General features: G+C 37.7%; 1 protein-coding gene across 1 annotated transcript in view; it reads right to left on the reverse strand.

The window, feature by feature from the left end:
• The window catches only part of NCOA6 (nuclear receptor coactivator 6), an 85,661-nt gene that overhangs the window by 59,912 nt on the left and 9,935 nt on the right, over window positions 1-15,814 (reverse strand). Inside the window, exons 3-5 of the mRNA XM_008571244.1 lie at window positions 13,833-13,988; window positions 7,778-7,900; window positions 433-561 (exon numbers count right to left, since the gene is read on the reverse strand). Of these exons, the coding sequence (XP_008569466.1) occupies window positions 433-561; window positions 7,778-7,900; window positions 13,833-13,988 (408 nt within the window). The remainder of the gene's footprint in view (window positions 1-432; window positions 562-7,777; window positions 7,901-13,832; window positions 13,989-15,814) is intronic.

Raw genomic sequence — 15,814 nt, forward strand, 5'->3', positions numbered from 1 at the left:
AAAAAAAAAAAAAAAAAAAAAACAGTCAATTAGGTTTGGGAAACACTGGACTTAACTAACAACCTTAGATTTCTTCACTGCAGGACTTTCAGTGCCTCTAATACATTAATTTTGAGTCTTGAGGAGGGAGGGTAAATTATGACTTATTTAGCAAGTTAACTACAGAATTCTCTGTCATGGAGTATCCTGCGGGACTAAGTAGGCCAAGGCATGCATTTTTAGGAATGTTGGGGGTATCTAATGAGAGAATAATGAGAAATTCTGAAAAGGAAATGGTGATATTTAGGTTGAAGAAATCAGGGCAGATTTTGTAAAGAAGGTGGCATTGTGAGTTGTGCACTTAAGAATTCAGCATCAGAGATAGCTGAATTTTGTAATGATCTATGCAGGAAGTTCTAGCCTCTTCAATCCTCATAGATTGGACGTCATTACCTGACTGAGAAGCAGGGCGAGGAGTCCTGGGCTGTAGCTCTGGATTGGGGCCTGGTGCCATCATGGAAGATGACATGTTTCCACCTTGGGGTATCATAACAGTAGCAGGGCTGGTCATCCTTATTAATCCTAGAAAAAAAATCCCTAGAATAGAGTACTGCAATTGACACAATTTTTATTTTTAATGAAATATTTCAAGAATATGAAAAGGTATGAAAATTTTCTATACCTATCATCTACCTTTTTAAACCTAAAAAATTTGTCCTTTCTCCTTCAGATATATGCAGTCCTATTCCATTTCCTCCCTCTTATCATAATTGGGGTTAACGGTTCTATGCATGTTTATTTACCTTTTCTGCCTAAGTAGGTAAACCGCATAGCAATTTTTGTGTGATTTTAATCTTTGTATAAGTGACACCATACTGTATGTATTCTTCAGTTACCTTTTTCATTTAATATTATTTTTTGAGATTCATCCCTTTTGACTGCTATAAGTGCTCCTTTGTAGAGAACCATACACCCATCCTTCTGCTGATGAATACTAAGGTTTTATTTTTCCTAACCTTTTATTCTTACAATTTTGCAATGTTATGTGTTTGTCATGAATTCTTGCAGACATATGAGAATCTTAGACTATATATTTAGAATTGCTAGGTTTTAAAGTCCAACCACCTTCAATTTTACTAGATATTGGTAAATTGCTCTCAAAAGTGGGTTACCAATTTATACTCCAACTAGCAGTTTGAGAACTCTTTCTCCATGTCTAATTTCTTTTTTTTTTTTTCCTTCTTTGTCTTTTTTTGTGTCTGGCAATGGATCGCAACCCTCAGTGTCGCGCCCGTACCGGACCGGGACCGGCAACGGGATCGCAACCCTCGGTGTTGCGGCCGCACCTCGCTCAGCCAGTGAGCGGGAACCAGTCTGTATGTGGGATCTGAACCCTCAGCGGGAGCGCCGCCATGCTCCCAAGCGGCGCACTGTAGCAGAGCGCCACCAGGCCGGCCCTCTCCATGTCTAATTTCTGATACTGTTAAGACTTTTTAGGATTTGGCATCTATGTTCATAAGTGAGAATAGCCTATAATTATTCTCTCTTCTTGTCCTTCGATTTTTGTCATCAAGATAAAAATAACCACAAAATGAGTTAGGAAGCATCTTTTTTTCTATGCTCTGGAAGAATATGTGTATCTGTTCTTTAAATGTTTAGTAAAACTTACCTGTAAAACCATCTAGGCCTGTGAGTTATACTAACTGATTCATTGGGAAACAGATTTTTAATTATTTCAATTTCTTATGTGGTTATAGATTTTCCCAGTTTTCTATTTCTTTTTTTTTTTTTGTCCTTTTTGAGACCGGCCACACCGCGCTCAGCCAGTGAGCGCTGTGAGCGCACCGGTCATCCCTATATAGGATCCGAACCCGCGGCAGAAGCACTGCTGCGCTGCCAGCGCCGCACTCTCCCGAGTGCGCCACAGGCTCGGCCCCCAGTTTTCTATTTCTAACTCAGTTTTGGTTAATCATTTCACCAAGGCTTTAAAATTTATTAGCATAAAGTTATTCATAGAGTATCCTTTTTTCCTACTCTTTTTTAATACTTGAGATACAACTCATATACTATCAAATTCACCCTTTAAAAGTGTGTACTTTTTTTGTTCTTTACATAGTTTGTGCCTTTTTTTCTTTAGTAGTTTTACGAGGTTCATCAGTTTTAGTTGTCCTTTCAAAGAAACACCTGTTGGTTTTGCTGCTCTGTTGTTTTTTCAGTTCATACTTTACTTATCTATGCTCTTACCTTTATTATTTCCTTCCTAACTTACAACTCTACTCAGTTCTTTTTCTCAGTTTTTAAGTCAGACACTTAGCTTGTTAACTTTAAGTTGATGTCTTCATTTATTTAAATATCTGAAGGCTTAAGTTTTCTTCGAAGCACTTTATTGGCTACATCTCACAAATTTTGATATGCACTATTTCCATTACTCCATTCTAAATATTTTCTAGGGCTGGCTAGTTAGCTCAGTTGGTTAGAGTGGTGTTATAACACCAAGGTCAAGGGTTCGGATCCCCATACTGGCCAGTTGACAAAAAAATAAAAATTAAAAAAATTTTTTTTCCAATTTCCATAATGGTTTTTTTTACATCATTAGATATTTAGAATGTATTTCTAAATTTCCAAAACATGGGGTATTTTGGTTAGGTTTTTTGCCACTGACTTAATTGTCCCACGGTCAAAGAATAGAATCTATGTGATAACAAACTTGGTATTTACTGAAACTTGATTTTGGAAAAATCCATACAATCATTTGTATAAATGTTCCACTTATTCTTGAAAATATTAAGAATTCTTGAATTATTATGGTATGGTCTCTATATCTGTCCATCATATAAAACTATTTTAATTATGCTATTCAAGCTTTCTTTATCCTTACTAATTTTTTTTTCCTTTTTGTCTTTTTTACTGACTGGTAACGGGATCGCAACCCTCGGTGTTGCGCCCGCACCGCGCTCAGCCAGTGAGCGGGAACCGGTCTCCACATGGGATCCGAACCCTCGGCGGGAGCGCCGCTGTGCTCCCAAGTGGCGCACTCTCCAGTGCACCACCGGGCCGGCCCTATCCTTACTAATTTTTTATAAGCTTGATTCATCAATTACTAACAGAGGTATGTTAAAAATCTCCTCTCAGATTTGCTATCTCCATATAATTTTTACATATTTTGAGGCTGGATTATTAAATTTAAAAAAAAAAGTTTATCTTCCTGTTGAATTTTTCCTTTTACATCATACAGTGGACCTATTTATCCTTAATAATGCTTTTTATCTTAATGTCTGTTTTATCTGATTAAAATATTGTTATACCTCTTCTTCTTGATCAATATTCACCTGGTTTATCTTTTTTTTCTGTCCTTCTAACCTCGAATGTTTTGAGTCTTTATATTTTATACCTGAGATTTACTACTCTGATTGATTAATCATTTCCTTTTCATCAGTGTTCATAATCCATTTACCTTTAAGTTAACTACTGGTATATTTTTATTTTATCTTATTTTTGGTGGCTGGCTGGTACAGGGATCTGAACTTTTGACCTTGGTATTATTATTTTGATTTGTGTCATTTTATGATTTCTATTTACCCTCTATTTCTACTTGCTGTTTTCCTATTTTTCTTTTATTTTGCTGGTTTGATTTTTTTCATCGTAACTTTCCTCTTTATTCCTCTAGTTTAGAAGTTATATATTATACTATTTTATTGACTTTAAAATTTCAACGGACATACCCAGCTTAAAGTCTAAAGACAATATATCATCATTATTGCTAAATAAGTCAATGCTTATTTAGATTTACCCCATGTTTACCAATTATTTAGCTCACCATTACTTCTTAGATCTTATTTCTTCCATCTTAGGTTCAATTTTCTTCTTTCTGAAGTACATCCTTGAGCAGTTCAATTAGCAACGGTCTGTTAATGGTAAATTCTCTTAGTCTCTTTGAAAAGATCCTTATTTCACACTACTCTTGAAAGTATAGCTAGGTTTAAAATTCTTGGCTGTCAATTATTTTCTCAGCACTTTGAAAATATTATTGCAATGCTTCCTGGCTTCCAATGCTGCTGTTGAAAAATCAGATGCGAGTCTGATGGCCTTCCCCTTGTAAATAATTGGTCTTTTCTTTTGGGGTGCTTTTAACATTCTCTTTGATTTTCATGTTCTGCAGTTTAACAATATTGTGTCTAGATGTGGATTTACTTTTATTTGTAGTGTTCAGGATTACTGGGCTTCTGAATCTGAGGACTTAATGCCTTTCATCAGTTCTGGAAACATTTCAGCCATTCTCTCTTTAACTATTGTCCCTCCCCAATTTATCTTCTGGAACTCTTTTCAAACATTCGTTAAACCTTCTCATTTTATCCTTCATGTCTCTTGGCCTCTTTCATATTTCCATTTCTTTATTTCTTTCTGCTGCATTCTGGGTGATTTCTTCAAATTCACATTCCAATCCAGCTGTTTCTAATTTGCTAAATAAGTTATTCACTTTGATGATTTTTAAATTTCTAAAGTCATGGTCCTCCCCCACCCCTGCCCCAATCTCTCTTTGTTTTTTGAATAGTATCTTGTTTTCTTCTTATGATTTTCATAATTTTAAACACCCTGATATTCCTATTACTTAAAATTCTGGAGGCAGGAAGTCTAATCCTAAATTTTATAAATTTGGGGTATAAGCTCACGTATAGTAAGCTTTAACTACGAGAAACCTGAAATGGCTTGGGTTGAGAACGTGCCCCTTCACAGCTTCAATAGTTATAGCCAGTTTAGAACCACTTAATGTTAATGACTTAGCTTGGCTGTTCCTCGGTCATTTCACCAACACATTAAATGTCCAATATGCAAGATGGTAGAGAATTCCACAACCACCATTCCCCCACATCCCAACTAGAGCCCAGGCCAAGACAGACAAGTTTCCCATCTGTCTCCCTGGGCCGGAGGTCAACATTTTTCTAATCTACCTTTCACTGAAAATTCTGGCTTCATGAAGGATTCTGAATTCTAAATTCCTTGTTCATGTGGACCCAAGGCAAGGCTTCATCTTTTATCCCTTCCTGGCCATTAAACTCAAATCCCTTGGTGCCTACAGAATCTTATTTGTTAATTGTTCAAATTTTCATCTTTGACCTCTTTTTTGTCAGCTGTGCATTAAATGTTATATTTTATTTAGCATTTTTAGGTGTTTTGTAGTTAGAGAAGACAGGTAAATATTTATCTATTGAAATTGGATTTGTTTCTGAGGAATCCCATCCCATTTTCCAAAGATGGTAGTTAGACAGTAAGAAAGTTCTCAAGAGATAAGAAACAGGTTGTCTTGGTCCATAATGATCTTCCTATTCCCAGAAATCTTCAAGTACACGCTGACTACATGCTCAGTAATGACATCATAACATGCATTCCAATACGAGGTAGGAATTTGGACTAGATCTGTGGTTCTCAATTAGGGGCAATTTTGTCCCCCAGGGGAAATTTGGCAATGTCTGAAGACAATTTTAGTTGGCAGAACTGCAGGGAAGGCTACTGGCAGCTGGTGGGTAGAGGCCAGGATATTACTAAACATCCTAAAATGCACAGGACAACCCCCACAGCAAAGAATTATTGGCCCCAAATATCAATAGTGTTGAGGTTGAGAAATTCTGATTACATGTCTACTACAATACCCCCACAAATCTTGGAATTCTATATGGCTATGAAAAAAAAATAGGCTATGGATTTAGTTTTAGTTGCAAAAGACTTTTTGCCTATTAGCTAACTTTCTGTTGCCAAAGCCAAGAGAGGTAGTGGTAAGAGTAATTGACAAACCAAGATATTCTAGATACACAATTCCAAAGTCATTTATTATTTTTTAGAGGGGACTTAAAATCTCTTTCCCTAGAAAAATTTAATGTCCTCACCTAATATTAAATTTTGTTTCCATCCTTTTAAGTCCCAATAGAAAACAGAGAAAAGCAATCCTAAAATATGCTTGGCAGTAAGGAAAGATACCTGGGGGTTAAAATGTTACTGTGACTACAGATCATTACTAACTGATTATTCCTGAAACTTTATACTGTATATATTATCACAGTGTCCTTCATTACTAACAATTTAACCTGATTTCAATCTAAAGCTTCTAAGTTTACTATTTTGGTAATAAACTATAGTACTATAATTTATACTCCCTAGAGATGCTCAGTAAATATGCTTGCTTTTTGCCAGATACTAGCCCAAGAGACCTTGCAATTAGTATAGTATGTTGACATCGGTTTAATAATATCTTAACATTTTGAGCCTGGAAGGGATCTCTAGCATTGTTTCCAGGACATAATTAAAGATGTTTACAGGCAACTGAGGCCAGTAAATATTAAGTCCTTTGACCAGGAGTTGAAACTTGAACCAAGATTTCCTGACTCTTACCTCAGGTCTATTCATTCTTAAGCCATATGTTAACTTGGCTAGGCTTGTCCCACTATGCTTCTGGCCCTGGTTCTTCTAGCAGTGGCAACAGTGTCACCTATAATCTCTCATCAAGCTGTCTTAACACCAAAGGCACAGACTTCTGTGGAGAACTACATCTATGTACAAGGTTACCAGGCTGGGTATTTTAATCTACTATGTGATACTCCACAACAGCTCAACAGCACAGGTCCTGACTTTTATACTCCACAACAGCTCAACAGCACAGGTCCTGACTTTTACATAACAGGAACTCAGGAAATGTTTGCTGCATGGCTCGAGCTTATCTACTTTTAAGCACGAGCTCAAAAGATTGTAGGAATTACTACTTCACTTTGTAGGTGAAGAAACTGTTGCTTGTGCTCGAGGAGGTATAGTAGCTAGCTTGAGTTAATCAGTAAAGGGTAGTACCAGGATAAAAACCTAGTTCTAATTTATGGCCAAGTCTTCAGCTACAGTTCAGAACAGCAGATTAAAAACTGAGCTGCTCTATGCTGCTGTATTTCTTCAAGAGCTACTGTAGTAGGGAGGGAGGGGAATGATTGGGTGTAGTTTCAGGCTCCTACTCTGCTTCAACCACAGCAGCTGTGCTTTTCTGTTTTATTGGAGTAAAGGGTCCTGCAGCTGAAGAACTTTCAAAGCACTAGTGTAGTGAAAAGAGCACTGAACTGGGAGTTAGGAGATCTGTGATATTAGCCCACTGCTACTTAACCCTGGGCAAACTGCTTCCCTTCTGTGAGTTCCACAACTTCCTCAGCTTTAAATGAGAAAGCCAAGTCAATTCTAATATTCTGTGATTCACAAAATATTGAGTTTAATCTCTAAAGAAGAAATTTTGGGATTACTAGAAAAGAAGTAAATAATTTATAACTCTCTTAAATCCTAATTAAAAACACATATTCTCCCACATACACCTATAGATTCCACATAAGCATATAATAACTCTCAGTTCACAGATTCTCAGCCTCAGAGAAAGTTGGAATTGGAAAGCTACATTCCCCATTGTACTATAAACAGAGCTACACTTTATACTATAAACATCCTGAAGGTAGAAAATGTTTTATTCATTTCTATTTCCAACACTTAGTATACGTCCTGCCTTGCAATAGGAACTCAATAAATGTTTGCTGCATGGCTAAATATTCATCAACTTTTAAGCATAAGACCAAAAGACTGCAAAGACTATATGCTTCATACTCTGTGACCCTAGCCTCCTAGGAATGACTCATGTCTTGCTTTCCTGATTCAGTAAACAGAGATGTGGGTGTGCCATGAGCCCCTGCCTGTCTTGCAAGACTCAAATGGTTATACATTAGCAAATAAAGCCAAAAAAGGATTCTAGTGAAATGTCAGTCAACTGAGTGGGAGGTCTTACCTGGACCACCTGCCATGGGAAATCCTGCCTCCATCCTAACTGAATTTCCGGCTCCCATGGGCCCATTCATTCTCACATCTTGGCTTCGGTTCTGAGCCAAAGCCAGGTTGATAGCACCTTCCCCTGAAAAATGACAGTCAAGTTATAAAAAGGAAATCACACAATAAGATGCAAATTTTGTTTAAAGACAGGCACATAAGAGCTTTAGTTTTCTGTGTTTTTGAGGAATTATGGTTAGTTTACCACCACAAAAAGAGTGGTTCAATACTACATGGGTTTTTCTTCAACTCATCTGAGCAGGAGTTCTCACAATAGGGCAATTAATAGTGATGCTTAGCATCAATGGAGAGCTTGGAACTCTAAATATTTTCAACCAGCTCACCAATTATGTGTGAGGCGTATGTGTTTGTGTGAGAAAAATGTTCTCAGATACTCTCAAAATCTTAGGTTTCCTTTTGGGAATCTATGATCAGAAGATAGAGATATGAGTAGGCTGAATGGAGAAAGAACATATGATGGTTTGGGGACACTAATACTTGCAAGCAAAATACCAATTTTCTTTCAATAACTGCAATACAAACAGATTTCCAGCAGAGAAATTCATGCAATGAAGAGTATATAGGTTGCCGCTAATCTACCTGAGACACCTGATGATACCAACATTTGTATAGAGTTTTTAATGCTTACAAAATTTTATCTCATTTGAGCTTCACAATAGCCTGATAGGTAATGTCACTAGAAGTGTGCCATTTAAGTAGAACTTGAAATTAGAGGCAACTTAAATCTTCCTTGATTCAATGATAAAAAGGTCTCTGAAATATGTTTTGAAATGTTCTTGATCCAAAATCTTGACTACTGTTACTACTGAAGATAGCACCACCTTGTGGACAGTTAAAATACAGCTAGCCTGTGCCTGAGGAGTTGAGAGACTATGTTCACCCAAGTCCTTACCATACCATAGGGTCCTGATTTATAGAGTCAAATGATAAAGCAGGAAGCTAATGAGAGCACAACAGTTTCCACTGTCCTGTCATTGATCTAGTATATTTTAGTATACTAGATTCTAGTATATTTTAACCAGGGAGATTAGCTGGTCATAGGGAACACACATCCTATGGGTCCCATAAGGGACCAATCACCCAGATGCTCTCTAACTTACCTGTAGGAGTCAGGAATAAAAGAGAAAAAGAACACAGGTCTTGAAGGTTTACACCAAAGGGAGGGAACTATTAATATACCAAACCTGCTAAGACATTATGGGCAGAAAGTATATTGTTCTTGAAATAGACATCAGATCATGTCACTCCTCTGCTTAAAACTGCTCCACTGCTTCCCACTGTTTTAGAAATAAAAGCTAAACTTCTTCACAGGGTATTCAGGGACTCAAGTTATCTATTTAGCCCAGTGCTGTTCAATAGAAATATAATATGAGCCACACAAGTAATTTAAAATTTTCTAGCAGCCACAGTAAAAAGGTAAAAAGAAACGGGTAAAATTGACTAGAATATATTTTATTTAACTCAATACATCCAATGTATTATTATTTCAACATGTAATTAATATAAAAAATATTAATGAGGTATTTTACATTCTTTTGGGGGGGTATTAAGTCTTCAAAATCCAGTATGTACTTTATACTTACAGCACATGTCAGTTTGGACTAGCCACATTTTCCAGGGCCAAACATATGGCTGTGTCTGTCATACTGGGCAGCCCAGATCTAACCCTTGTCTTCCTCTCTATTGTCACCCCACACTATTTTCTCTTTCATTAAAAAGGATTCAACCCAGTGTCATTTTTCAGTTTCTTTGGCACACAAAGCTGCTTCTCACCTCAAGGCCTTTGCATGTGTTGTTCCCTCTTCTTAGAACAGTTGTCTGTACTCTCCACATAGTGAGCTCAATTTTCATGTAATCTTAAGTGAAACACGCCCCAAAAGCCCTCCTCCAACCATCTTACCCAAGGTGAGGTCACTCTTATCAGAACATCTTGTTATTTTTTCAGAGCACAATTCATGTAATTACTTATTCATTCACTTGTTTTCTTCTCTGTCCCCCATCAGTATACAAGAGTAATCATAAATCTGCCCTAGTTCCTTTACATCTGTTGTCTCAGCATAATTATTAATAGCATCTCCTTTCAATCCTAATTTAGATAATAAATTATATGGTCACTTAACTATATACTTTACACATAGAACCATGCCTGGTACATAGTAGGTATTCATTAGCTACTTACTGAATACATTATGAATAGTAATATTATAACCTTTCATAGAATTATAGGCATTTTTCTATATAATAAATGCATTCCTAAAAAAAACCTCACATTCTATAAAATCTCATGCTGACAATAATAAGTCTTTTATGGGAAAAACAGGGTTGAGGAAAACTCAAAACCTATGAAGCTTTGTAACCAGAACTCTAATGAAAAACAATAATATCCCAAAACAATGGAGTGGAAATGCATTGTTAAAAGTGCTGAGATAATGCAAATGAAGTGGAGCTCTGAGCTAGTGGGGCTGCCCTTAAGGTGTGGGTATAAGAGGGAGTACAACCTGTCATAAACTGAGAGCCATGCAAGGCTGCAGATGTGTGTCTGGGGAAGGCACCTGAATGTAAGTTTTCATTCTTAATTTTCTTAAAATAGAGCTGAAAGTACTCACATCTATGCAGCAGCTGAGCTAAAGGCTTTTTTCCCTCTTGTTGATGACTATAATTCTATTCCCACTATTCCAGCTCCCCTTGCCCAGGAAAAACCACATATCAATAAACACAATTTCCACATTATACTGCTATCAATCCCCTATTTGCCAACTGCATATAAGTTAACTGGTGTCAGAGAAACACATGAAGAGAACACTATTGGCTCCCAAACTTGCCAATTAGGGGTTCACAAACTACATCCTGTGAGCCAAATCCAACTCACTGACTATTTAAATAAAGTGTTATAGGAACACAGCTATATTAATTCATTTACATATTGCCTATGGTTGTTTTGCCCTACAAGACAGAGATGAGTACTGTGACAGAGATCTTCCAACCTGCAAAGTCAAAAATATTTATTCCTAGGGCTGGCCCGTGGCTCACTTGGGAGAGTGTGGTGCTGATAACACCAAGGCCAACGGTTCAGATCCCATATAGGGATGGCCGGTTGGCTCACTTGGGAGAGCGTGGTGCTGACAAACAGCAAGTCAAGGGTTAAGATCCCCTTACCGGTCATCTTTAAAAATAAAATAAATTTATTCCTGGCCTTTTATAGAAGTTTACAGACTCCTGCTTTAGATCACCATGAATTTACAGAGAGGTCACAAAATGTCCTCAAAAAAGATGTTTCCTGGGCCGGCCTGTGGCTCACTCAGGAGAGTGCAGTGCTGATAACACCAAGGCCACGGGTTCGGATCCCATACAGGGATGGCCGGTTGGCTCACTGGGTGAGCGTGGTGCTGACAACACCAAGTCAAGGGTTAAGATCCCCTTACCGGTCATCTTTAAAAAAAAAAAAAAAAGATGTTTCCCCAACATTTGTTCAAAACTCAAAAAAGAAACAGGGGTTATTCTTCAATGGAGAATGGGCTGTTAGGGGAACAAGCTTGTCCCCCAATCCCTGTAGCAGACACCATGACAGTGGCAACACTTCCTCCTACAACTTACAAAGACCATCACCAGTTTCAAAAAAGCAAACCACCTGGGACACACAGGTAGCCTAAAAGTTATTCTCTTTGTATTGTGATAGCCATTGTCATATGTGAATTTCATAATTTTAAAAAAATATATGTTATCTATTTTGCTTTCTTGCTGGCACTTATGTTTTAATTTATGGCTTTAATATTAAAGGGGTGCCAAAATTTTATCCTTTTAAGAACTTGTAGGAAGTAGGTCTGATTAAGAGAAGAAACTGGTGCTTCCTTCTCCAGTGAAAAACACTATCAGTTAAGGTTCCAAAGCCCTTTTAACTCAGGTAAATAAGTAACAGAGATTATAAACCATTTGGGGTTTTGAAGAAACTTCATATGTATTACACAAAGTATAAACAGCCTATATATTGTTATTTTATCCAATAGTTGTTTGACTTCACTCTTTCCAAAAGTTTGTCCTATAGATTGCTGTGAGTTAATTTTACTTTTCTTGATCCTTTTAGACAATCCAATATTTTTCATAATAAACTGGTTATTGTTTAGCCCACTATTCTCCCATTTATCAAATGAAGGAATTTACTCCATTTTTCTATCTATATACAGCCCTCTCTAAATAATCATCTTTGTTGGTATTGCCTCTTTTGGGGCACAGCAACCTACAATCCTTGACTGTGCAAAATGTTTCTCACTCCTGTATACAAAATGTTGACCACCTCAGCTGCTGTGGTCTTATGAAGCATTTAGGTGCTAAGTATACACAAGGTCAGGAGGGCTTGGGCCAACAGTGGAAGGCAAGGCTTGAATTGCTTGAACCTTGTTTGCATTGATACAGCAGGGGAAGAGAGTGTCCTACTCGTTCACTGGGCCCCCAAAGAGAGAAGTCCCTGTGTACTCCCCTATACTTTATACTTCTACCGCTCATCGGTTTGTCTCCCTTACTAAGGTCCTCAGCTCTTCTGAGTTCACAATGGCAAGGACCATATTTTATTTATTATATTTCAAGTGCTAAAGCAAAGCAGTGCTATTATATGCTTCCCTTGCTCTCATTCAACATGTTTTCTAAAGACCCTACCATGTACCAGGCAAGCCAGAGATACAACAGTGAGCAAAACCACACGTGGTCCCTGCCCTACTGTAGCTTATAGTCTATGGGGGAATAAAACAATAATCAAATAATTGCTTTGATAAAAGTGTGAGATCAGGGCCAGCCCATGGCTCACTTGGGAGAGTGTGGTGCTGATAACACCACGGCCAAGGGTTCGGATCCCATACAGGTATGGCCGGTTCACTCACTGGGTGAGTGTGGTGCTGACAACACCAAGTCAAGGGTTAAGATCCCCTTGCCGGTCATCTTTAAAAAAAAAAAAAAGTGTGAGATCAATGATCTAAGATTAAAAAAACAAATTTTTGTGAGAACATATAACAAAGAACCCTTACTTAGCTAGGGAGTTCAGAAAATATATTGTCAAGAATTAAGCTGACACTTGAAGGCTGAGTAGGTATTAAGTAGAGGAAGAGGGAATGGTAGAGGATAGTATTCCACAGAGAGAAGACATCAGAGCAAAGGACCCATGGCAGGAGGAAGAATAGCATATTCAAGGAACCAAAAGACAGCTGGAGAGGATGGAACACAGGGAGCAAGGGAGGAGAGTTGTACATGATGTAGCTGCACGAGGAAGGTAGAGGTTAGACCATGCAAGGACTGAGGTCATGGTAAGGAGTTTGGTCTTTATTCTTTTTTCATTTTTTAATTTTTGTTGAATCATAATTGATTATACATATTTTGGGGATTCAATGTTGACATATGTTGATCAAATCAATATTACTACTATGCACACTGTTACAAATGGTACTTTATGCCCCTTGTCCAATGGTCTTCATTCTTTGAACAACAAGCAATAGCAGGGTTTTAAGCTGGGTGAGTGTGTGTGTTGAGCATATTTTCATTTTGAAAAGGATCACTCTGATGAAAATATTTGAAAAATGAACATCACTACAAAAGGACTGTTCAGAATCTCCTAATCTGTTAGATAAATAAGTACTAAAGTTTATCTGATGGAAGGAAGTAATTGAAATTAGATATTCCCCATACTGGTCAGCTGCCCCCAAAAAAGAAAATTAGATATTCTTTAAAAGACAAATGAAGGTGCCAGTAAAATCAAAACCTGAGAGACTGATGGCCAAAATTAGTCAAAGGAATGGAGTCCAATGCTATGGATGCTGAAGAGCATCAGGACCCAGCACTAGCCTCAATCCCCCTTTATCCTAAAGGCTGCAATGTAAAGTGCCAGTTACATGAATTACTTGGCATTCTGAAACATAAGAGCAGAGGAACAGACAAGGAAGCACAGAAAATCATGCTATAATCTACTGCTGTTATAATTTTGGTCCAGATGGGCACATGGCAAAGTAAAAGACCTTCAATCTGAACGGAGAGAATCCCCAGATCCCGAAGCTGCTGGTTGTTGCTCTGAGCCAGGATACGTAGCCGCTCAGCTGCTTCCCGGGGGATATTGAATGTCACACGCACGCTGTTCCAGGGCTCCACCTTCTGTACCCTTAGCTTGCTGGATTCTTGGTCGTGAAAAAGAGAATAATATTAGTAATCTTTTAGCTACCAGAAGATGTGAAACTAAAAAACAAACAAACGAAAAAGTAAAAGAACAAGGTAGAGCACCAACTTGGAATAGCTGAGAGAGCTTAGACTTTTGACATTAGACAGACTTCAAATCCAATCCTAGCTTTGCCACTTACACTTAGCACCTGGGTGAGCACAAACAAGTTATTTAACCTTTCTGAAACTCACCTTTTTCTTTTCTAAAACTATGAAATAATGACTTCATGAGATGTGAGTACCAAATGAGATAACACATGCAAACGAAAAAAGAGAAAAATTGGACTTCATGAAAATTTTTAAAAATTTGTGTATCAAAAGACACTACAGAATAAAAAGGCTACTCACAGAAGGAAGAAAATATTTGCATATCACATGTCTGATAGATAAGGGATTGAATCCAGAATATATAGAGAACTCTTAAAAAGCAAAAACAACATGGGCCGGCCCGGTGGCGCACTGGATAGTGTGCCGCTTGGGAAGCGCGGCGGCGCTCCCGCCCGAGGGTTCGGATCCCACATACAGACCGGTTCCCGCTCGCTGGCTGAGCAAGGCGCGGGAGCAACGCCGAGGGTTGCGATCCCGTTGCCGGTCCCCGGTCCGGTACGGGGGCAACACTGAGGGTTGCGATCCGTTGCCGGACACGGAAAAAGACAAAAAAAGACCAAAAAAAAAGCAAAAACAACAAAAAACAACCTGATTCAAAAATGGGCAAATGACTTGAATAGATATTTCTCCAAAGAAGATATACAAACGGCCAATAAGCATATGAAAGGATGTTCAACATCACTAATCATCAGAGAAATGCAAATCAAAACTACAATGAGATACCACCTCATACCCATTAGGATGACTACTACCAAAAACCAGAAAATAACAAATGTTGGAAAGGATGTGGAGAAATTGGAACACTTGCACACTATTGGTGGGAACATAAAATGGTACAAGCTGCTGTGGAAAACAGTATGGTGGTTCCTCAAAAATCTAAATATAAAATTGCCACATGATGCAGCAATTCCAATTCTGTGTATATACCCCAAGAAGTTAAAAGCAAGCTATCAAAGAGGAATTTGTACAACCATGTTCATAGTAGCATTATTTCACAATAGCTAAAACATGGAAGCAACCCAAGTGTCCATTAACAGATGAATGGATAAACAAAATGTGATATAAAACTACAATGGAATATTATTCAACTTAAAAATGGAAGGAAATCTTGCCATGTGGTATAAAATGGATGAATCTTAAGGATAATATGCTAAGGGAAATAAGCCAGTCACATAAAGACAAGTACTATATGATTCCACCTATTTTCAGTTTTACAAGATGAAAAGAGTTATGGAGATGGATGGTGGTGATAGTTGTATATTTATGAATGTATTTAACTACCATCGAATTGTACATTTAAAAATGGTTAAGATGGTAAATTTCATGTTATATGTTTTTTATCACAATAACAAATATTTTTTTTCAAGTTAATTGAGAAGTTAATGTTTTTATTTATTTTTATTTCTTATTTTATTTTATTTTTATTTTAACTTCTCAATATACATTATAGTTGATTTTCATTGACCCTTTACCAGCTCTTCTTTCCCCCCTCCCTCTCTCCCTTCTTCTCTAATGTTGTTTTTAATGTACATTTTACATATTAGAAAGCAAATCCCAGGGCCGGCCCGTGGCTCACTCGGGAGAGTGCGGTGCTGATAACACCAAGGCCCCGGGTTCGGATCCTACATAGGGATGGCCGGTTTGCTCACTGGCTGAGCGTGGTGCTGACAACACCAAG

The sequence above is a fragment of the Galeopterus variegatus genome, unplaced genomic scaffold (assembly GCF_000696425.1).
Source record: "Galeopterus variegatus unplaced genomic scaffold, G_variegatus-3.0.2 Scaffold670, whole genome shotgun sequence".
NCBI classification, from domain to species: Eukaryota; Metazoa; Chordata; class Mammalia; order Dermoptera; family Cynocephalidae; genus Galeopterus; species Galeopterus variegatus.